Below are 24,021 nucleotides of genomic sequence, written 5' to 3'. Positions count from 1 at the left end.
CCCACCAAGAAAATAAAACGGCCTTTAACACACTTACTTACGTAGTTTCTCCAGTCCCATGAGATCCAATGGGCATCAAGAGAAAGTATGAGACAGGTTACACAGACACTGAGCTGGCAAAGGTTACTATCTGTAAATACAACAAAGACAGAATACTAGTCTCCAACCCGCCAGGGCATTATGGCTGCAGAGGAAAATATATTGAAAATACAAGCATAATTGTTTACAACGCAAAAGCTGGCTAGAGTGAGAGTGTAGCTAGACCAGGAGGATAACAGAGCAGTGACAGGGCAGCATCAAGAGCAAGACCAGTAGGAGGAAAAATGAGGGGCCAAAGTAGCACTGAAAGCAAGAGCACAGCAAGGCCAGTGGGGGCATAAAACAACGGTGACAACAGCACCAAAAGCAAGAACACATTGAAGCTAGCGGGGGGATAAAAGAGAGGCTGCACTGAAAGCGAGAGCACAGGGACACCAGTGGGAGGGTAAAAGAGCAGTGACAGGGCAACACCAAGAGCGAGGCTAGTGGGAGGATAAAAGAACAGTGGCAGGGCAGCACTGAGAGCAAGAGCACATTGAGGCTAGCAGGAGGATAAAAGAGAGGCCGAAGTAGCACCGCAAGTGAGAGCAGAGTGAGACCTGTGGGGGGATAAAAGAGTGGTGGCAGAGCACAGTGAGGCCAGCAAGTATAAAGAATAAGGGAGATCGGCGGGTTCAGAGCCGACCGATTGCATTTGAAAAAGAAACCAAAGCGTGACATCTCAGGAAAGCAGCTAAGTGATTGATTAGCGAGTATCTCTCTCTTTCTCTATACTCCAGCATTCATTCAAAAGAGGAGCTGGGAAATTAAAAACTTCAATCAAGGTAAGTGTAACAGAAAGTGAATTAACAAGCGTACCAGCACAGAGCTGCTCTAGATGGATTAATTAAAATTAATATTAGTTGTAAAAGAGGGAACAGAGAGTTTCTACTTAGTTGGACATCTGAGATCTGTAACTTGCATTTCCTGAACCATGTAGGAACTTCAGGACAGGACACTTCATGTGACTTGCGGGATCAGGAAGTGTCTCCAGATGGCCACCCCTTAGACAGTAAGTGTTCAGGATAGTAAATGGATAGCTTTGCGTAAGAGCAGGAAGAGGCAGCCAATACAAGAGTCTTTGGAGTATGTGCCACACTCAAACAGGTAAACAGCAGTAGAGACTGCTGGCAGTGACAACACTTTGAAGAATTGCTGTTCAGACCATGGCACTAATGGGTAAAGGACTGCGCAGGAGGGAGCAGCAAAGAGTAGAAATGCAGTTGCGATAGGAAATTTCATAGTCATGGGGGGCTGGGGAGTGGGGTGTGAAAGACAGACATTTCCGTAGCTGTCATTGAGAGTCTTGCACAGTGTATTACCTCCCTGGTTCCAGGATAAAGGGAATCACATAGAAAGTGCAGAAAATTCTGCAGGGGGAAGGGGGTGAGCCAAAAGTTGTGGTACATGTTGGTACCAATGACAGAGGTGGCAGGTAAGTTCCTAATGTCAGATTTTTAGGTGATAGGGAGGAAGGTAAAAAGTAGATCCTCAAATGTAGTAATCTCCGGATTACTCCCAGTCCACACACTAGTGGGAGTAAAAATTGGCAGATAGGGAGGGTTAATGTGTGGCTTGAAGCACGGTACAGGAGGGAAGACTTTAGATTCTTGAAGCATTGGGACCAGCTCTGGACAAGAGACATCAATTCAAAAGGGGCAGGTTGCATCTCAACAGGACTGGGACATGTGTCTTCGTGGAGAGGTTCATTATGTGGTTGAGGAGGGTTTAAGCTAAATTAGCAGGGGGGTAGGTACCAGCATATAAAAGTATAAAAGAGGAATAAGGTTCACAAAGTGAGAGTGTTGGATAGTATTAGAGAAGGAAATAATACTGAATTAGATGTGAGCGGATGAAAAAGGATAATGAGGAATGCAAGGACAGGTTTACAATGCATATATTTAAATGCACAAAGTGAGATGAATAAGGTTCAGTGAGCCACAAGCACAATTTGCCATGTGGGTGTATGATGTAATGACAATAATGAAAATGTGGCCTAGAAATGGTGAGGACTGGGTGCTTAATATTCAACAATATGAAGTGCTCAGAAAAGAGAGAGAAAAGGGAGGTGAGGTGACAATCTGACTATGGAATATATTGTAAAGTTGGAAAGAGAGGATGTCCTTGAGGGGACGAGGACAAAATCCATTTAGTTAGAGTTGAGAAGCAAAAAGTGTTAATAAAAAGCAATAGTGCTATTTGGGGTATTCTATCATCATCCAAATAGTGATAGAGGAGCAAATCAGCAGGAAATCACAGACATGCATGAACTATACAGTGGTGATTGTGGGGGATTTTAGGATTAAAGTAAAGGGTAAGGAGGGAGAGAAGTTAATGAAATGTGTTCAGGAGAACATCCTTGACTAGTACATTCTCAGTCCAATTAGAAAGGGGGCATTGCTAGATATGATGCTGGGAATGAGGTGGGCCAGATAGACCAAATGCTGGAGGGGGACAAAAACACAGATAATAACAAAAAACTGCAGATGCTGGAAATCCAAAACAAATACCTGGAAAAACTCAATAGGTCTGGCAGCATCGGCGGAGAAGAACAAAGTTGACGTTTCGAGTCTTCATGACCCTTCAACAGAACTGTTCCGTTGAAGGGTCATAAGGACTCGAAATGTCAACTTTGTTCTTCTCCGCCGATGCTGGTGGGGGTCACTTGGGCAAGAGTGTTCATTTTATCATAAGGTTTAGATTAGTAATGGAGAAAAGCAAGGAACAGTCTAAAACAGAACATCAAAAATGGAAGTGAAACCATTTCAATTGGATGAGAAGGAATCTAGCCCTGATAAAATGGAACCAAAGACTGACAGGAAAAACTGGAATGAAACAATGGGGTGGTCTTTAAGGAAAAGATGCTTCAGTTACAGGCTAAGTACATTCCAACAAGGGTGAAAGGTAGGGGAACCAAAGCTAGATCTCACTGGATGACGATAGAGATGTGTCAAAAAAGGAAGGTGTGAGATGCATGACAATTGAATTCTCCAAGCAAGAACCTGGACAAATTCAATAGGTTGAGGGGGAAGTGAAGAGGAAAATAAGACAGGCAAAGAGAAAACATGTGAATAGAATGGTAGTCAACATAAAAGGGAACCCAAAAATCTTCAATTGGCATGTAAATAGCAAGCAAATGCTAAGAGGTGGAATGGGTCCTGTTAGGAACAAAAAGGATGATACCTGCTTAGGGATGCAGGGCAAGCCTGGAATACTTAATGAGTACTTTGTATCGGTATTCATTAAGGAATAAGAAGCTGACAAAACAGAAGCAGTGATGGTAGAGGTAATGGAGGGGTGAAAATCCAGGGGAAGGTGGTACTGGGAAGGCTGATTATGCTTAGGAGGGATAAGTCACCTAGTCTGGATGGCTTACATTCAGATTGCTCAAGGAAGTGGAGGTAGAGATAACAGCAGGGTTTTCCATAATCTTCCAAGCTTTTCTAGATATGGAGGGAGGTGCCAGAGGATTGGACAGAGGCAAATGTGACTCCATTATTAAAGAAAACGTGCAAGGTCAATTCTAAGGAACTACAGGCCAGTTAGTTTTTTTCAGTGGTATGGAAAGTTTTAGAAACAATAATGATGGGAAAAATCAACAGGCACTTGAAGAAGTTTAAGTTAATTAAGGACAGCCAGCACACATTTGTAAAAGGCAATTCACGCTTGACTAACCTAAAATTTTTGGATGAAAGCTGATGAGGAAATGCAATAATTGTCTAGTTTTATGGATTTTAAGGAAGCACTTGATATAAAAGACTGGTGAACAAAATTGTGGCTCATGGAATAAGCAGGCCAGTGTCAACTTGGATAAAAAAATTGGTTTAAGGAGAGGAAACGGAAGTAGTGGTAAATTGTTATTTTCAGACTGGAGGATGGTAGACTGTGTTCTCCAAGGGTCAATGCTAGGATCACTATTCTTGATATAAATAAGTTATTTGGAAATCGATATACAGAGTAAAATTTCACAACTTGCCGATGTTACCTAACTTGGAGGATGACAAACAGTGAGGGCAATGCAAATGGACTGTAACAGGATATAGATAGGCTAACAGAATGTGCATACGAGTAGCAGATGGAATTTAACATAAAGAAGTGTGAGGTGATGCATTTTGGCAGAGGGATAATGAGAAACAACATAGACTTAATGGCACAGTTCTAAACAGTGTGTGGGGATAGACGGACCTGGGGGTGCATGTGCGAAGACCTTTGAAGGTGGCAGAATATATTGCAAGAGTGATTAGCAAAGCATATGGAATTTTGGGCTTATAAGGTACTGAGTACAAAAGCAGGGAAGATAGGCTGAATCTTTATATGGTTAGATCACACGTAAGATATTGCGCTCAGTTCTGGTCATCATACTTCAGGATGTGAAACTCCTTGAGAGAATCCAGAGATGGTGAAAGAGACAAAACTTGCAGGGTTACAGGGATAGAGTGAGGAAATGGGACTGACTGGTTTGTCGTACAGAAAGCTAGCAGTGACTTGTAGAGCCAAACGGCCTTCTTCTGTGCCAATTATGAATCTCATAACTGAGATTCCAACTGCGATTTATGCAGCAAGCATTTGACTGAAGGATGGATTTTTTCAGTTCAAATTGCACTGCAATATCCCCTTTAGTTTAATATATGTTTTTAAGATGATAGGAACACCAAACCCCAAGGAATGAACACAAAGAATCATTTTTTCCTATTAAGGCAATAAATATCTGAATGCAATCACTATCTCAGAAATAGACAGACACAGACAAACACAAACACACAAGCGCACAAAGATGCTAGTTATCTACAATTCAAAATGCCTAATGGAGACCAGGTGATCTCAATTACTAAAGAGGCCATACAACAACCAAGTTTAAACTTCTTCAAATTGGCGCTTAACTGTGCCTCGTTGTTAGTCATATGCAATTGAACAGTATTTAAATATTAAAAGTAGGGTCCAGGATTATATCGTGATGTACTAAAGGTGAAGTCTATATGATTTAACTATAAAAGACACTGCTACAGTCAGCGCAAAGACAGAACTGACTGGATTATCACAGATCTGCCATGGTACTTTACATCAGCACTCTTTTAGTTTGGATTATGACTTGGAGTGCAGTGTACAAATGCAAACTCATTTATATTGCTAAAAGTGGCATTCCTTAAACAGATGACAAAATGTTGAGCCCAAAAACAAAGGTATTGGAATCAGATACAGCTGAGTTTCTATGTGCATTCATGTTTGAATCTACACTTGTAAACGTATGGGTCAATGCACTGCCATGGTCAACAAAACAGTTTCCAGACATGCAGCAGCTGAAATCAGCATAATAGCAAAACTGAATTTACAGGATTGCTGTACATACTTTGAAAAGTTAGCTTTTATACTCTATAGTATGGCAACAGTTGCAGAACTCCAGCATCAATTCATGTACTGTGCTGACATGATGACATATGAGAGCTGAAAATCCATCTTGGGCAGCAGTACAAAACAGGAAATAGTGGCAAACGGTTTTACACTGTGAAAGGAGTGAGGCGGATGAGGTGAAACAGGCTACCATGTCACTATCACTCGGCGTGCTACCATTCAAAACCAATTTCACCTCAAAGTGTCATGGAGATGACAAATTAACCCATGTGCAGAAAGATTTCAGTGCTTTTCCCCTGCGTATTCCGAACATCATCTATGGCTTCTTCTGTTTCACATGCAACCTCCTCTTTGTCCGGTTTCTTTTTAACGTTGGTTTTATTTAAAATACGCTTGTATTCTTATTGAAGATACTTATGCTTCAACTACTTTTCTTTTCCATATATTTCATAACTTTTCTTCAAACACACTAGCTGCTCTCTGTTCCTGTACTAATCCAAAGCAGAGTGAATTGAAGTGCCTTTACCTTTGCAATTTAACCACCCTTTCTTCACAACAATTAAAATTCTGTCTTCCTCTTTACATAATGGCAGTCATAATTGCGTAACATTCACATAACAAGGAGCATTCACGCAAGTGTCAGGCACTGACCATCTTCAATGAGAGAATTCAACCATCTCCCCATGACATTCAATGGCATTACCTGCTGAAATCCTCACAAGCAACATCTTGAGGGTTATCATTGACCAGAAACTGAATTGGACCAGCCATATAAATATTGTGGCCACAAAGCAAGTCACAGGCTAGGAATCCTGCGGCGAACAACTCACCTCCTAATTCCTCAAAGTCTGTCCACCATCTACAAGGCACAAGTCATGAGCATGATTGAATACTCTTCACTTGCTTGGATGAGTGCAGCTTCAACAATGACCTGCCTCCACTGCTCTATGCGGAAGAGAATTCCACGGACCTTATGAAAAAAAAAATTCTCCTCATCTCAGTCTTAAATTGGAGGACCCTTATTTTTAAACTGTGTGCCCTGGTTCTAGTCTCCCCCACAAGGGAAAACATCCTCTCAGCATTCACCCTGTCAAGCCCCCTCAGGGTCTTTAACGTTAAGATCACCTCTCATTTTTCTAAACTCCAATGGGCACAGGTCCAACCTGTCCAATATTTCCTCATACAATAACCCCTTCATCCCAGAAAAGAGTTGAGTGAGCCTTCTCTGAGTTGGTTTTATCAGCAAGAACATAAACTTTCTAATTTTTAAATCAGTGTAGTCAATCTCAAAGATTCAGTTTTTATTCTTTCCCGGGATGTGGGTGTCGCTGACTAGGCCATCCAGGGCAAAGCAGTTTGCTTGATTGGCACCCCATCAGCCACCTTCAACATTCATTCCCGCTACCAATGACACACAGCGGCAGCAGTGTGTACCATGGACAAGGTGCACTGCAGTAATTCACCAAGGCTTCTTCGACAGTACCTTCCAAACCCTCAATCTCAACTACATAGAAGGACAAGATGGGAACATCATCACCTGCAAGTTCCCCTCCAAGCCACTCACCATCCTGACTTGGAACTATATCGCTGTTCCTTCAGTGTTACTGGGTCAAAATCCTGGAACCCCTTTCCTAACAGCACGGTAGGTGTACTACCACATGGACTGCTGCAGTTGAAGAAGGCAGCTCACCACCACCTTCTCAGGGGCAATTAGCGATGGGCAACAAAAGTGCTGGCTTAGCCAGCGACACCCACAGTTCGAGAAAGAATAAAAGCTGAATCTTTGAGATTGACTACACTGATTAAAAATTAGGAAGTTTATGTTCTTGCCGATAAAACCATCTCAGAGAAGGCTCACTCAACTGATTCCTGGGGTAAAGGGGTTATCGTATGAGGGAGGTTGGACAGTTTGTGCCTGTATCTACTGGAGTTTAGAAGAATGAGGGGTGATCTTATTGAAATATATAAGATTCTGAAGGGACTTGACAGGGTGGATGCTGAGAGGATGTTTCCCCTAGGGAACCAGGGTACACCGTTTAAAAATAAGGGGCCTTCCATTTAAGACTAAGATGAGGAGAAATAGACAGGAAAGTCGAATTCAGGCCATAATCAGATCAACCATGATCTTATCAATTAGTGCAGGAGGCTTGAGGGGTCGAATGGCCTACTCCTGCTCCTAATTCATATGTTCATATGTACTTATGTAACTCTGTCCCTAAGCGTTAAATGTGGACAGAGGGAAAGAGAGGGACAAAGGAAAGAAACCCGGTTTTTACGAGTTAGTTTATCTTCTCCCACATAATATTCTGGGGCTTGGAAATAATCAAGCAGCACCCTTGCTTTTTTGATACCAATGGAGTTTACAAGTTAACCCTACAATGTTTGATATACAAAAATAATTATAATCATACTATTCTAATAAATAAAGGCTGCAAGGACAACATAGTAATATTTCAATATGCACATGAAATGTGATTACCACACAGTATGTTCCCATCTCAGGCCAGTCACCAGACATGCAACACTCCCTAATATTTGGCTACACACAGCTAGAGGCCTGGAAGGTAATGACCGGATTGCCATCTCAGGAAAGGAAAAGCTCTGGAAAGGGGAAATATGATGTCAGTCATCACAAAAGCAGCTCTGTCAGTAGGAATTGAAGTTAATGTGAACCGCTATGGTCTTATTAAACTTTAATTATGACTCTGGACAACTGTGATACAAACCTACTCGGTGTTAAATTAGTGATATAAGTCAAGATGTATTCTTCAAGGTGATCTATTCCAATTCCAATGTTTCTGACAGATCTACAGTCTAATGCATCATGTCCCAGTTTAAATTAGATGGGTAACGTGACTTCAATAGTGTTGAACAGCCACCTCAACAGCTCTTTCAGAGTAGCTTAAAACTGAATTGGAATGATTTGCAAGTGTTTTACTTTTCCATGTGAATGAGATACCCTCCAGTCAAACTGGAAAAGCCTGGCAGGTAAGCATTGGAGGGTGTCCATTGCACCCTGGACTGTGACTGGTGGACAATCCACCCAACAACTTAAACTGCAAAGAAAATACAAGCGGCACCAAGTGTAGGCACCCACCCACACCCAGGACTCTTTCATGCCTCTCGGTGCCTCACCTGTAATTTTTCATCTAAGACGCCACCTCCCACTTTTATCTGGACCTAGAAAGTGTTCCCCTATTGGTTCACACAGGCAGAGCTAGGACTCTTGTGTGGACCCTCAGTTATCGAAGTAATTACAACAGAGTACTTTCAGGCAGTTTGAATAATTATTCACTTCCTATGGTACAAGCATACAATGCAATCTAATGCATAAGCACTGGGCAGTCAAATGGATGGTTGAGCACCTCAAACACTGACAAATCTTGCAAGGAAACAGCATCCGCAGTAGGTTAATAGCAATTCTGCCCACCACATAGCTGCCTCCCGAAAAAGCTCTACTTGACAATATATGCAAAATTATCAACAGAGCAATTGTCACACGTACTAAAGAATTCAATTCAGCTGCAGTACAGAACACCCTGACCAAATTTATTCCAGATCCAGAGACAAGATAACTAGAGCATTTAAAAAAAATTTCTTGGATGTCAACATCGTTGGCAAGGTCAGCACGTATTGCCATCCTTAAATGCCCTTAAGGTGGCAGTGAGCCGTCTTCTTAAACTGCTCCAGTCCATGTGGCCTAGCTACACCCACAGTTCTGTTAGGGAGGGAGCTCCAAGAATTTGACCCAGTGACAGTGAGGGAACAGCAATATAGTCCCAAGTCAGGATGGTGTGTGGCTTGGAAGGGAACTTGCAGATTGGGGCTTTGCCATGCACCTGCTGCCTTTGTTCTTCTAGGTGATAGAGGTCTCGAATTTGGAAGGTGCTGTTGGGAACTTGGTGAGTTGCTGCAGTACATCTTATAGATGGTACAAATTGCTGTCACTGTCCACGAGCTTTGAGACAATAAATATTTAAGATGGTGGAAGGGGTGCCGATTAAGTGAGCTGCTTTGCTCTGGAGGAGTCAGGCTTCTTGAAAGTTGTTGGAGTTGCACTCAGCCAGGCTAGCGGAGAGTCCATCACAATCCTGAACTGTGCCATGTGGATGGTGCACAGGGTTTGGGGAGTCAGGAAGTGAGTTACTCGCTGCAGAATTCTAAGCCACTGACCTGCTCTTGCAGCCACAGTATTTATATGATTGGCCCAGTTCAGTTTCTGGTCAATGAAAACCCCCAGGATGTTGATGGTGGGGGATTCAGCCACATAAATGCCACTAAATGTCAAGGGGAAAAGATTAAATCTGTTTTTGTGGAAACGGTCATTGCCTGAAACCTGCAAATGTTACTTGCCACTTATCAGCCTGAGCCAAATGTTGTCCAGATCTTGCTGCATGCAGGCAGAGACTGTTTCAGTATCTCAGGAGTGCAAATTGTGCTGAGCAGAATCACAATTTTTACAGCACAGGAGGCCATTCGGCCCATTGCTCTAAAATGAGCAATTTACTTCATACCATTCTCCCGCCTTCCCCCGATAACCCTGCATTATTCCTTTTCAAATAACACACTAATTCCTCGATTGAACCTGCCTCATCAAACTCTCAGGCAATGTATTCCAGACCTTAACCACTCACTGCGTGAAACCATTTTTTTCTCATATCGCTTTTGATTCTTTTGCAAATTACTTTAAATCTGTGCTCTCTTATTCTCAATCATTTTATGAGTGGGAACAGTTTCTCTCTATCTACTCTGTCCAGACACCTCATGGTTTTGAATACCTCTATCAAATCTCCTCATAGCCTTCTTTCCTCCAATCTATCTTTAAAACTGAAGTTCCTCATCGGTGGAACCATCCTCATGGATCTTTTCTGCACTCTCTCTACTACCTTCGTATTTTTCCAAAAGTGCTGGATGCGATACTTCATGTGCGACCAAACTAGTGTCTTATACAAGTTCAACATGAACTCCTTGTTCTTGTACTCTTATGACCCTTTTAGATAGCCTAGGATACTGTATGCACTGTGCAATCATCAGCGAACATCTCCACTTTGGACCTTTTATATTGGAGGGAAGGTCACTAATGAAGCAGATGGACCTAGGACCCTGAGGAATTCCTGCAGCGGTGTCCTGGAGCTGAGGTGATTGGCCTCCAACAACCACAAACATCTTCCTTTAGACTACATATGACTCCAACCAATGAAGAGCTTTCCCCTCGATCTCCACTAGCTTCAATTTTGCTGGATCTCCTTGGTGCCACACTCGGTCAAATGCTGCATGATTTCAAGAACGGTCACTCTCACCTCACCTATGAATTCAGCTCTTTTTGTCCATATTTAGACCAAGGCTGTAACGAGGTCTGGAGCTGAGCGACCCTGGCAGAACCCAAACTGAGCATCAGTGAACACATTGTTGCTGACTAAATGCCACTTAATATCACTTTTGTTATGAAGATGTGTTATATAAAATACTAATTTATGTCATCAGCTGGACATACATATTGAACTTCTTTGAAAATTACACTTTTCCTTAGCAAAGGACACTGGCTTACGGCAGCTACTATGTTGCATTTGGCAAGGGCACAAGCTGCTTTTATGGAGACAGAGTCTATGGGGCTCTCAGAGAGTGGTCACGTGATTGAGCTTGTGCATGAAAAATAGATACTGGATTTTTGGATAGTCAGAGAGGCTGCCACAAGGGCAACAAGCCTTATCCCATCTTCTTTCTTCAGAAACTGCTCTCATCAAAGCTGAGCTGTTTGTGATTTGCAAAACCCACCAGAAGACATCATTGCTGCAAATGGAGAGTTCTTAAAGGAGAATTATGAATCAACCAGCCATGACTGCAGACCACTGTGGAAAGGGAGCCCTTCCACTGTAAACAAGCCTCTGGACAACTTTTTTCTGACTTTACTTGTAGCTTGGCCAAATTTTTAAGACCTGATATTCTGCAGAGTTTTACTTTTTTGCTTACTTTGTGTGTCATTTTGTGTGTGTGTTGTTTTGCATTAGTGGATAGTTGGGCCTATTTGTACATGTTAAACCTTCTGTTTATAATGCCTGCATCTTTATCTGAGTAAGTTTTAGCAATAAAACTAACTCTTTACTTGTTAGCCTGCGAAAACTGGCTGGCTTATTTCTTGTACCGAGCTATACAAGGTTAAATATATATATTAAATTGGCAAAATCACTTCACTTTTAAATTCAAACTCTGTTATAACTAACTCAGGAGGGACAAAGAGGAGTCAGTTCATCCCTTCTAGCCTGCTCGTCACACTGCTGACATCATCTTACATCACTTTGCTGATGATTGAGAGTATCTTAATGGGACAGTAATTGGCTGAATTTGATATGTCCTGCTTTTTGTGGCAAGCAGAACCAGAACAACACACAGAGGTATACTTCAGAGGTTAAACAACTAAATTATATTTTAAAAACAAAAAAACGGCGGATGCTGGAAATCCAAAACAAAAACAGAATTACCTGGAAAAACTCAGCAGGTCTGGCAGCATCGGCGGAGAAGAAAAGAGTTGACGTTTCGAGTCCTCATGACCTTTCGACAGAACTTGAGTTCGAGTCCAAGAAAGAGTTGAAATATAAGCTGGTTTAAGGTGTGTGGGGGGGGGGCGGAGAGAGAGAGAGAGAAGTGGAGGGGGTTGGTGTGGTTGTAGGGACAAACAAGCAGTGATAGAAGCAAATCATCAAAAGATGTCACCAACAACAAATTGTTGGTGACATCTTTTGATGATTTGCTTCTATCACTGCTTATTTGTCCCTACAACCACACCAACCCCCTCCACTTCTTTCTCTCCCCCCCCCCACCAACCCCCCTCACACACACACACACACACACACACACACACCTTAAACCAGCTTATATTTCAACTCTTTCTTGGACTCGAACTCAAGTTCTGTCGAAGGGTCGAGGACTCGAAACGTCAACTCTTTTCTTCTCCACCGATGCTGCCAGACCTGCTGAGTTTTTCCAGGTAATTCTGTAAATTATATTTTGCTTCTGAATACTCATCATCACTTTCTGAATTCCACCATATTGAAACAAGCACCAGAGATTCATTGGGTGATAAATGTTTTTGGTCATGGACAGCTTAATACATGCATCATATTCTTACTGACTTCCTAGAGGAATGGTCATCAGCCATCTCAAAGCAATCATCAAACTATCCAAGTTTTAGCTCTGCAAAACTTCACTTTGGAACAATGCATAGATACATAAGGGCTAAAAAATACTGAGCTGCTTCTGGATGTGATGCCCACTATTTTGTTAATCTGGATCTATAAAGACAAGGAAAACAATAAATCTAGTCAACATTTTTGAGCAAAATTAACACATCGTAAGACTAAAAAATATACTCATAAACATCAGGATTAAATTGGAAAGGTGGAAAAGAATACATATTTTTGGTAATAGCTAAATAAGGAATCTGACTATTTTGTTTGTATCAGAGAATCTAGCCCACAGATTTTGATACATCCCAACAAAGAAATAGCAACATATGTTGTCAGGATGCTGTGTGACTTGGGAGGGGAACTTGGACACATAGATACCATTATCTTCTGTCCATGTTCTTAATGAAGTTTAATGAGCTGGGGGAGCTGTTAAAGCAGGCTTAGTGAGTTGCTGTAGTGCATCCTCTAGATAGTGCAAACTGCAGTCACTGTTGGAGTAAGAGAGGGTCCGGTGGCACGCTTGCTGACCACTCCTTCCAGAAGCCGCTTACTGAAGTATCCAGCCTCTGCGCTGCTCTTATAGCTGCACTTTGATGTGGATTGTCATTGACCACCTCCAAAATGGGGCTCAGGCAACTGTAATGCTATTGAAGGTCACAGGGAGGTGGCAGGGGCTTTTTTTCTTCAATCGGAGATGGTCTTTGCCCAGCAGTTAGTGGATGCAGTAAGGTTACATAGTTTTGCTCTGCTTTACATTTTGTTCTGGCTGGAATCTATTCCTTTATTTGTTACGCATGCAAGAATCCAAGCTGGTTAAAACCATTCCGAATAAGAGCGAGTACACATAAAACAACTATTACCTCCGGATGGACTAAGCCACAAAATCTTAAAATTAGGGCCAGGCCTTTTCAGAGCAAAATCAGGAAGCTCTTCCTTTTACAAAAACGCAGAAAACACTCCACCAAAAGACTGAGAGTTCCAGACCAATGAAATTCTCAAGACCAAGATATTTTGTTAGTTAAGGATATGAAGGAATATGGTGCAAAGGTGATCAAATGGAGTTCAGTCATGATCTAACAATGATGAAGCAGGCTCAAGGGTTTGAGAACTCTTGTTCCTATAATTTCACCACATATAAATTAACGGACATTTTAATGCATTTGGAAAACAGAGCGAGTTAAGCACCGGAGAAAGAAGGAGAAGTGATTTCCTTATCTGAAAACAACACTGCAGTCTCTGGTGTCAAGATATCAAAACATGAGCAAAGTAACTATGCAAAAGCAAGTAATTCATCACCTATTCATGCAAATTTATTTTATCCTAGTGAGTAGCTGCCAATATAATCTATTGTTCAGTTACATCAGTCTAATCATCACCTAAGTTGGGTTTAATATTTTATTTCACAATGTGAATTGTGAGCAATTACTGTGGAATTTTTTGAAACAATTAAATATTAATAAAGAACTAAGCATTCAGATAGAACTCAAGATTATAAAAATAACTAATCTCAGTCAAGTGGGAGTCAGCCACCTTACATTATAAAAGATAATGAGAGGGGACAGAAATCCAGAGACAAAATTTACCCAAGGTTCAGCTGCAGATCTTGAAGCAACAAGTTCAGAATGGTGTTTTAATTATGTTGGTCATTGCTGGAGTTCAAATGACACAGCATCTATTTGGTTAAGCAAGCAACCAGTGCAAACTGGATCCTTATTGCAAACAAACATACCTGCTGTTTAGTAAAGCAGTCACAAACCGAATAGAGCAACTAAAGCTCAGTGGAGCATCTACTAAAGCCATCATGTGTTGCATGACGTGCTTGGTTCAACAATACAGGTATTATCAAAGGTCATCAATCTGCCATCACAGATCTGGAACGGTGTGTAGTGTAGCACAGAACAGGGAATTAGAAATGTTGCTCAGTCTGCATAAAGGTATACATCCAGATGAGTGCTTACAGAAGGCTTCACATACTCATGAGCAAAAAGACGTGGAATAAACTGAGAATTATCCGGGACTAACAGAAGCCATTGGTAAATACATGGTTTCACAGTACTGACAGGCAGAAAACATCCCAAAGCAGGAAGTGGCCAGCAAAACTTTCAAATTTAACTTATTAGTCTTATTTATCCACATTTTTCACACACAAGTAGCTGCAACATGGCATGAAAGAAAGCCTTATGGCACAGGCTAGAACCCTACTGCTCAGGTTTTCAGCCTGTCCATCTGCGCTTGTCTAAGAGTCGACTGGTTCTGCTCTTCTGACCTTTCTAAAATTCAATCTTAAATATTTCATTCACTTCCATATTAAGAGCTATTAGGGATGCTACATCTACCATAACTTCTGCATTTCAATTCCTGTGTAAAATCATTTCTTCTAACCTCTTTGTAAATTAATATTCTTTTAGTTGCCAACTTACTAAGCGTCCAAATAGATTTTCTCTATTTACGTTACCTAGTACTTCACCATTTCAAACACCTTCATCATTACTTCTTAGTCTTCTCTGTTCCAATGAAGAAAGACCAGTTTTTCTAGTGTGCTCATAAATAAACCCTCACACATCCTTCATACCATCTGGGTGAATCTCTTGATCCAGCTCCATGGACTTGATACCTTCCTAAAGGAGAGTGCTCAAAACTATGATCAGTGAGGCTTAATCAATACTTCTCTAGGTTTAACTTGATTGTTGTGGTCTATGCCCCTATTTATAAAACCTAGATCACATACTTAATCTTTTATGTGTATGAGACCCTCAACCCTTTGTTCCGCTACTCCTTTATAAAGTTCCCAGTAATTGCTGCACTTTTCTCCTTATCCAGTCTTTCAAAATGTAAAATGTTAGAGTTCTTGACATTAAATTTCATGTGACATCTGTCTGGACAATTACTGGTCTGCAGTAAACCTAGAGATTAGCTGGAGAATGACTTGTCAATTCACACCATTATACTTGGAAAAACATAATAGATCATTGCTCTGTTGAAAAAGATGGCCAATGCCTTTTCAGTTCCAATGGTGCTGCAAGGGCAATGGAGACTATGTGCATTCAGTGGGCCAAATTTGAAAAATGCTCAATTTAGAGAAATCTAATGACTGTTAAATGGAATCATGGACAAAATTATAATAATACAATGCTCTTGGATGTAAAGTACAAGTACAGATGTGCAGCGAGCACAGAATTAGGTTCAGGTGTGACAGTTAAATAGTTCAGAGCCTGGTAATGCTAACCATGAAGAATGAATGAGGTACCCATGGAATTTCACCCCACCATGAATGGTGTGGGAAGTGGATCAAAACATATCGCAAATTAGATTTGGAGAAAGAGGACAAGACAACTGATGGAACACATAACAATTTCCTGCTGTCTCTATATTAAATGTGTTGGGACAAAGGAGGATGAAATTCAATATTTATTTCTTAAAATGCAACTGCTACATGTATGACGAGAGCTGTTTTGTATCAACAGGGAAGTTTAAGTCAATACCAAAGTTATTTCAGTAATTTTGTGAAATTAAATCGCTTAGAAGAAACACTGCACATTTAATCAACAGAAATATTCAGCTTCCTTCTCCTAAGTCTGAGAGATGGCACATAGTGAAGTTGTGTGAGGAAAATAAACAGTTGCTGATAAAGATGATTTTACATTAGCAATATGTGTAATAAGATTCTACATAGTGAGGACTGCAAAAGGGAATTACTGAACCTAAATATCATTTCATATTTTGAGTCTCTAGGGTACTGTTGGAAGACGCTGAACTTGGCCAGTAAAGTCTCTGCAACTGAAACAATTCATTTGTATATAGTGATTCATCCTTTACACCATTCCTTCACAACCACCTTCCCCAAGAGTATCCAGTCTAATATTAAATTAATATTTCATATCGCTGTGAAAAGGCAAAAATCCTGGCAAGAAGATTAGAAGCTATTATTACTATTGAAACCTCACATTCGAGACCTTATCATAAATTCCCAAGCTGTGGCAGAAGCTGGCAAGAATTTACACAATTTTCAAACCAGAGCTCTTCCTGCATTCCTTTGTAACAGTTCAGAAGAAGCATAACACAAGGACACCAGCTGGTACTAGGGTTCAATGGAACTAATAGAATATACAGTTAGTGTAAGGATGTTTTAAAAAAAGTAGAAAAAATGCTTATGTTACAGACAGTTATATACAGGGTGCAAAACATTCTTCGTCTGATCTTGACTTGCAAGAATATGTTACAAGCAGAATACTGCACACCATTTCACAGAAGCAAAGTAAACCAGCAAAGAGCAAACTAATTCACTCCTATTTGTCATAGTAAACTATTAAACTTTTAAAGAATTGGAAGTTTTCAGCAGGTTTTACACCATCAGAATTTCCATATGGATTTCCTGTCAGTATATACTCTAACATGGTCTCTGGCAAGTTCACCATGCTTACCAACAGCAACCAATTAGCACAGTCAACATCAGCCAGTGGTTTCATAGAATGATACAGCACAGGAGGAGGCCATTTGGCCCACTGTGCTTGGGCCAACTATTTAGATACCTAGAAGATTTTAGCATTTTTTTAAATGTTGGCTGCCAGTTTCTTCTCATGCTCTCACATTGCTGCTCTTATTTGTTTTCCACTTCCACTCAAAATTTCTATAGTCAGCCTGATTCTCACTTGTATTATCAACTGAGATTTGTCATGTGTATCTGTTCCTGCTTCATCTTACTCTCTATCGCCTTCTACGCCCAGGGAGGTCTGGCTTTGTTTGTCCTACTTTCCCCCCTCATGGAAATGTATTGACAGTACCCAAACTATCTACTTTCTAAAGGCAGTCATCATCCTGTTACAGTTTTGCCTAACGATCTCTTATTCCAATTTACCTGAGCCAGATCTGTTCTCACCCCACTGAAATTGGCCTTCCCTAAATAATTATTTTTACTCTGGATTGCTCCTCATCCTTTTCCATTGTTAATTTAAACATTATGATACTATGATCACTACCCCCTAAATATTCCCCTACTAGCACTTGATCCAAATGTTCCACCTTATTTTCTGGAACCAGATCCAGCAATGCCTCCTTCCTCATTGGACTGGAAACAGTGATGCAGAAATTTCTTTCGAACACACTTTAGAACCTCTTACCCCTCTGTGCCCTTTACATTATTACAATCTGAGTACACATTACGATAAATTAAAATCCCCCATTATAACGACTCTTTAGATTTTGCACCTCTCCATAATTTCCTTGCAAATTTGCTCCCCTACATCTTTTCCACTAGTTGGTGGCCTTTAATAATACACCTAGTAGTGCACGGTACCTCTATTGTTTCTTAGCTGTAATCAAATAGATTCCACCCTTGACCTTTCTAGGACCTCCTCTCTCTCCAGCATGTAATATTATCTTTAATCAATACTGCCACCTCTCCTCCTCTTATTCCCTATCTTTCCTGAACAACCTGTATCCAATAATGTTTAGTACCAAATCCTGCCTGTTTTTGAGCCAGATCTCCATTATTGCTATGATATTATGTTCCCACATGGTTACCTGTGCCTGCAGCTCATCAATGTTATTTACCTCACTCCATGTGCTCACATACATACACAGTAAACCCTGTCGCCTGTTTGTTCCCCTAACTATAGAATTCCCTATCACTACCGCTTTCCCAATCTTCCCCTGCCCTCATTTACAACCGAACCAGCCCTGGTGCCATGTATTTGACGCAGGCTCCACTTCCCAGATGAACCATCACTCTCATTAGTATTCAAAGCTTAATGCTGGTTGGAGAGCGAGATACACTCAGGAGAATCAAAGAAAATGTAAATAGGTCTAAGTTTGGTTTGGATGCTTATGTATAAATGAATGAAATGTGATTAATAAGATTGGTGAACCACAGGTGCATATTGCCACATGGGTATATGATGTGGTGATAAACAAGGCCTGGTGCAAAAAGAAGACTGGACGCTAACACTCCTTGGTACATGGTATTCAGGAAAGATAGGGATAGCAGCTTTGATTAAGGTAAATATTACACTGCTGGAATGAGAGAATGTTCTCGAGATATCAAAGATAGAATCTGTTTGGGTGAAGTTAAGATGATCTATTGTGCTACTTGATGTATCTTATAGGCCAGTAAAAAGTTGAAAAGAGACAAAGGAGCAGATTTACAAAGAAATTACAAAAAATGCAAGAACTACAGAACACTAATGGGAGGCTTTACCAACCTCTATATTGAATATTGAGGGCAGAGAAGGGGAGGAATTTCTGAATTCCGTTCAGGAGAATTTTCTTGATCACTATGTTTTCATCTCAACAGGAAGGATGCATTGCTGAAAGCAGCCTGGTAAAGGAAGTTGATCAACTGGAGAATGTCATCAGTTGGAGAGCATCTTGGAAATAGTGATCATAGTAGTGCAAGGTTTACATTATTTATAGAGAAGGACAAGGAACAATGTAGAATAAAAATAAGGAGGAAGCTTAATTTTACCAAATTCGGAAATGATCTGACCTGGGTAAATTGGAGTCAAAAACTAGCAGGCAGAAAAGCAATCGAGCAATGGAGATGATTCAGGTGCAGCCCTGATACATTCTCACAAGGGGAAAAGGAATGGTTACCAAAGTCAAAGTTCCTGACCTTACGGTGTTAGAGAGTAAGATGAAGAGAAAAGACGACATATGACAGATGTAGCTCGATAATATGAAAATAAGGCTGAATATAAGAACAGGAAGAGTGAAAAAGGAAGCAAGAGGAGCAAAGGTACAGCAAGAGAATAGATTGGCGGCTAACATAAAAGGGAATGCAAAGATTTTCTTTCAGAATATTAACCGTCAGGGGCAGTGAGGCTAGTTAGGACTCAAAAATGGAGATCTAGACACTAAATCAATATTTTGCATTATTGTTTTGGAACAGGTTGAATGAGATAAAAGACAAAAAAAAGGTACTAGAAAGGTTTCCAGTAATTAAAACTGGGTAAGTCACTCAGTCCAGATGAATTGCTGAGGAAGTAATGGCAGAAATTGCACTGATGCTGGCTACAATCTTTCAATCCTCCTTAGATACAGGGGAATGCCAAAGGGCTGGAGGATTGCAAATATTATACCCTTATTCAAAAAAGGAGAGGATAAACCTGCCAATTACAGGCCTGTCAATCCAACATTAGAGGTAGGGAACAAAAATCTGGGAGAAAATTAACGGCCATATGGACAAGTATGGGCTGATAAGGAGAGCAAGCATGGACTTTTTAAGGGCAAATTGTATTTGACTAACATGATCAAGGTTTTAGACGAGCTAACAGAGAAGGTGGATGAGGGCAGTGCGGTTGATATTGGTTATATGGACTTTCAAAAGGCGTTTGGTAAAGTATCACGTTGGGTTTATCAGTGAACTTGAAGTCCATGGGATAAAAAAGATGGTAACAGCATAGTTACAAAATTGGCTAAGGGATAGAAAACAGACTTGCAGTGAATAGTTGTCGTTTGGACTAGATGGGGGCATATAGTGGAGTGCCCTAAGGTTAAGTACCATGTTTCCAACGCGCATTACTGACATGGACTAGGGGGGCACAGGGCACAATTTAGAAATCTGCAGATGACACTTGACTCCAGACCTCATGACAGACTTGGTCCAAACATGGACAACAAAGCTGAGTTTAAGGGGTGAGCTGAGAGTGACTGCCCTTGACATCAATGCAGCATTTGACTATGTGGCATTAAGCTGCCTGAGCAAAACTGAACTGAATAGGAGTCCGGAGAAAACTCTCCTTTGGCTGGAGTTATACCTAACCCAAAGGAAAGTGGTTATGGCTGCTGGAGGTCAATCATAGCCCCAGGCCATCACTGCAGGAGTGTGCCAGGGTAGTGTCCCAGGCAAAACCATCTTCAGCTGCTTCATCAATGACCTTCCCTCCATCAAAAGGTTAGAAATGGGGATGTGCAGCACCATTTGCGATTCCTCAGATACTGAAGCAGTCCGTGTCCATATGCAGCAAGACCTGAGACCTGGACAACATTCAGACTTGGGCTAATAAATGGTAAGTGACATTCATATCACGCAAGTGCCAGATAATGACCATCTCCAAGAGAGAATTTAACTATGTCCCTTGACATTCAATGGCATTACCATCGCCAAGTTCCCCATATCAACATCCTGGGGGTTGCCATTAACCAGAAACTGAACTGGACTAGCCATATAAATACCGTGGCTACAAGAGTAGGTCAGAGACTAGGAATTCTATGGAAAGTAACTCACCTCTTCACTTCCCAAAGCCTGTCCACCATCTTAAAAGCACAGATCAGGAGTGTAATGGAATATTCTCCACCTGCCTGGATAACTGCAGCTCCAACAATGCCCAAGAATCTCAACACCATCCAAGAGAAATCACCCCATCCACCACTTTAAACATTCACTGCTTCGGCCTCCATTGCACAGTGGTAGCCATGTGTACCATCTGCAAGATGCACTGCAACAACTCACCAAGGCTCTTTCAACAGCACCTTCCAAACCCCCATGTAGAAGGTCACGGGCAGCAGATGCATGGGAACACAACCGCCTGCAAGTTCCTCTCCAAGCCACTCACCACCCTGGCATGGAACTATCTCACCATTTCTTCACTGTGTTTGGGTCAAAATCCTGGAATTCCCACCTTAATAGCACTGTGGGAGCACATGAACTATAGCAGCTCACCAGCACATACTCAAGCACAGTAAGGGATCAGCAACAAATGTAGGCTAGCCTTGCCAGCAATGCTAACATCGCATGAACAAATTTTTATTAAAAAGGCTAATAAAGCAATATAAAAGCATACAAAACATACAGAATCCTGAGCTTGATAAAGAGAGGCATATAGTACAAAAGCAAGGAAGTTGTGCTAAACTTCTACAAAACATTAGTTCAACTCCAGCTGGAGTATTGTGTCCAACTCTGAGCAGTAGACCTACAGAAGGCATGAAAGGCTTTGGAGAGAGTACACAAGAAATTTTCTAGAACGATTCCTGCACTAAGGTATCACAGTTCCATGGACGGACTGGAAAAGCTATCATTATTTTCCTTATAACTGTAAGGAGAACAAAAGAGGAGGTTTGATAAAACTGTTCAAAATCTTAATGGGTTTAGTTAGAATACATAGAGAAACTGTTTCCTATGGTTAAGTGTCGATAATGAGAGGGCACAGATTTCAGGTGATTTGCAAAAAAAAAAAAATCAGACAAAACCAGGAAAAACTTTCTTTACTCAAGAAATCAATGATTTGGAAAGCACTGCCTTTTTATGCCTCCTTAACGTCACCCAACTTCACCCCTGTCTCAATTCATCTGTTGCTGAAACCCCTCCTTTATGCCTTTGTTAACTCTAGACAGAACTATTTCTATGCACTCCTGGCTAGGCTCCCACATCCTACCCTCTGTAAACTTGGTGTCATCCAAAACTCTACAGCCTATATCCTAACTCACAACAAGTTCCATTCATCCATCACCCCTATGCTCACTGATCTACACTAGCAGTAAAAAAAAACTTGATTTTAAAATTCCCATCCTTGTTTTCAAATCCCGCACTACTCTACGATCTCCTCCAGCCCCACAATCCTCCAAAGATCTCTGCACTCATCTAATTCCGATATGTTGAGCATCCCTAATTTTAATCGCTTCATCATTGGTAGCAGTGCCTGAAGCTGCCTCAGCCCTATGCCCTGAATGCCTTCTCTACATCTCTTCACCTCTCCACCTTACTTTACTCTTTTAAGACATCACTTAAAACCTGAAGGTGCTGGAAAATCTCAGCAGATCTGGCAGCATCTGTGAAGAGAGAAACAGAGTTAACGTTTTGAGTCTCAATATGATTCTTCTTCAGAACACTCCAGTTCCAAAGAAGAATTATACTGAACACAAAACATTAAGTGTTTCTCTCTCCACAGATGCTGTCAAACCTGAACTTTTCCAGCACTTTGTTTTTACTTCAGATTTCTAGCATTTGCAGTATTTTGTTTCAAAACCTACCTATTTGACCAAGCTTTTGGTCATCTGACAAACATTTCCTTATGCAGCACGGTGTCATATTTTGTTTTATAACGCTCTTGTAACGCACTTTGGGACATTTTACTATTGCAGACATGTCTAAGCTTCTCGTCTTGCTTAGACATGTCTCTTTTTTCAGCGATACTGAAGTTCTGTACTACCAAACGATATTTTACTATGTTAAAGATGCTACATAAATATAAGTTGTTGGTTTGATAGGGTAGAGGATACAGGTTCAACAGTAGCCTTCCAAAGGGAGCTGAATAATTGCTTGAACAAAATCATTGCAGGAATATAGAGGAAAAGCAATTGAGTGGGACAAACTGGATTCCTCTTCAAAAGATCTGGCATGGACTCAATGGACCAAATAGTCTCCTTCCACACTGTACTATTCCATTATTCCAATAATTAAATAATCTCAAAGTAGCAAAACATTCACTTTGAAAGAGATTTTTAAACATACGTTTTTCATAATATAACAAATACAGATCTGGGAATCAGAGGCCAAATGAGTAAACTGTGTTTGAACAGAAATTGTTTTTCTGTGCTCAAGGCCCAAAAATAAAAATACTTAAGATAGAAATTAACATCAGCACCGGAGAAACTAACATTTCTGTTCAGCATCTCGAAGCCAAAGAGATCTAACAAATGTGGGTCGTAAACAATTGGAACATTGCCAAGAAATGCACACGATGTTAGAGCATTAGGAACATAACAAATATATTGCTGAGTTAATAACCCATAAAAAAGGCTTTCAATTCCCAACTAATTAATTTCAGCTGATTACAACTCTAAATCCCTTCAGAATACTGCTTAATTTGATATAAATTTAATTTGTTCCCCTCTCTCCATACTTTCCTACCCAACATAACCAACATTTGTCAGCCTGTCCTAACATTCAAACTGGAGGGCTCTGATTTTTCCATTCTTTCTTCCCACCCTCCCACAAAAAATAATTCCTATCTCTTAGCCAAGTTGACTGATGACTTGCTTCCCTATCTTTGCCAAAGCGATTCTATGTTTGCATCAAGGGGCCTCATGATAACAGCATTGGTGGGCTTGCACTCCAATATATACCGCATCCAACGTGTATGGCAACCTTGTCAAAAACCATGAGTGCATCAAACCTGTCAGAGTACAACCTGGCAGCATAGCATCTTCATACAGAGAATGCAACTCTTATGTTAGGTTCAATGCAATAGCACTGCAGGTCAATTCCACCTTAAACTATGTTCTACCAAAACAGCCATTACCATGTTGTAGAAATTCAACTCCCTGGGACCACGTGGGGGAGGTTGCAGCTGCTTCAAGACCGTGCCATCCGGATGCTGCAACATACCTAGAAACAGGACCAAAAGAAAACTTATGAAATTATAATTCTGTGTTTCCAGTGCCACTATCTTTAAATATACACCTTTACTTCAAAGTC

At 40.8% G+C, this 24,021-nt stretch overlaps 1 protein-coding gene across 4 annotated transcripts in view; it reads right to left on the bottom strand.

Annotated features, from left to right (window-relative positions):
- Positions 1 to 24,021, bottom strand: part of ipmkb (inositol polyphosphate multikinase b) — a 123,027-nt gene that overhangs the window by 68,405 nt on the left and 30,601 nt on the right. For all 4 annotated transcript variants that reach the window (XM_041209095.1, XM_041209094.1, XM_041209093.1 and 1 more), the window contains exon 2: positions 23,846 to 23,931. In XM_041209095.1, the coding sequence (XP_041065029.1) occupies positions 23,846 to 23,931 (86 nt within the window). The remainder of the gene's footprint in view (positions 1 to 23,845; positions 23,932 to 24,021) is intronic.

The sequence above is a fragment of the Carcharodon carcharias genome, chromosome 17, assembly GCF_017639515.1.
Source record: "Carcharodon carcharias isolate sCarCar2 chromosome 17, sCarCar2.pri, whole genome shotgun sequence".
Taxonomy (NCBI): Eukaryota; Metazoa; Chordata; class Chondrichthyes; order Lamniformes; family Lamnidae; genus Carcharodon; species Carcharodon carcharias.
This window is presented reverse-complemented; position numbering and strand designations above follow the sequence as displayed.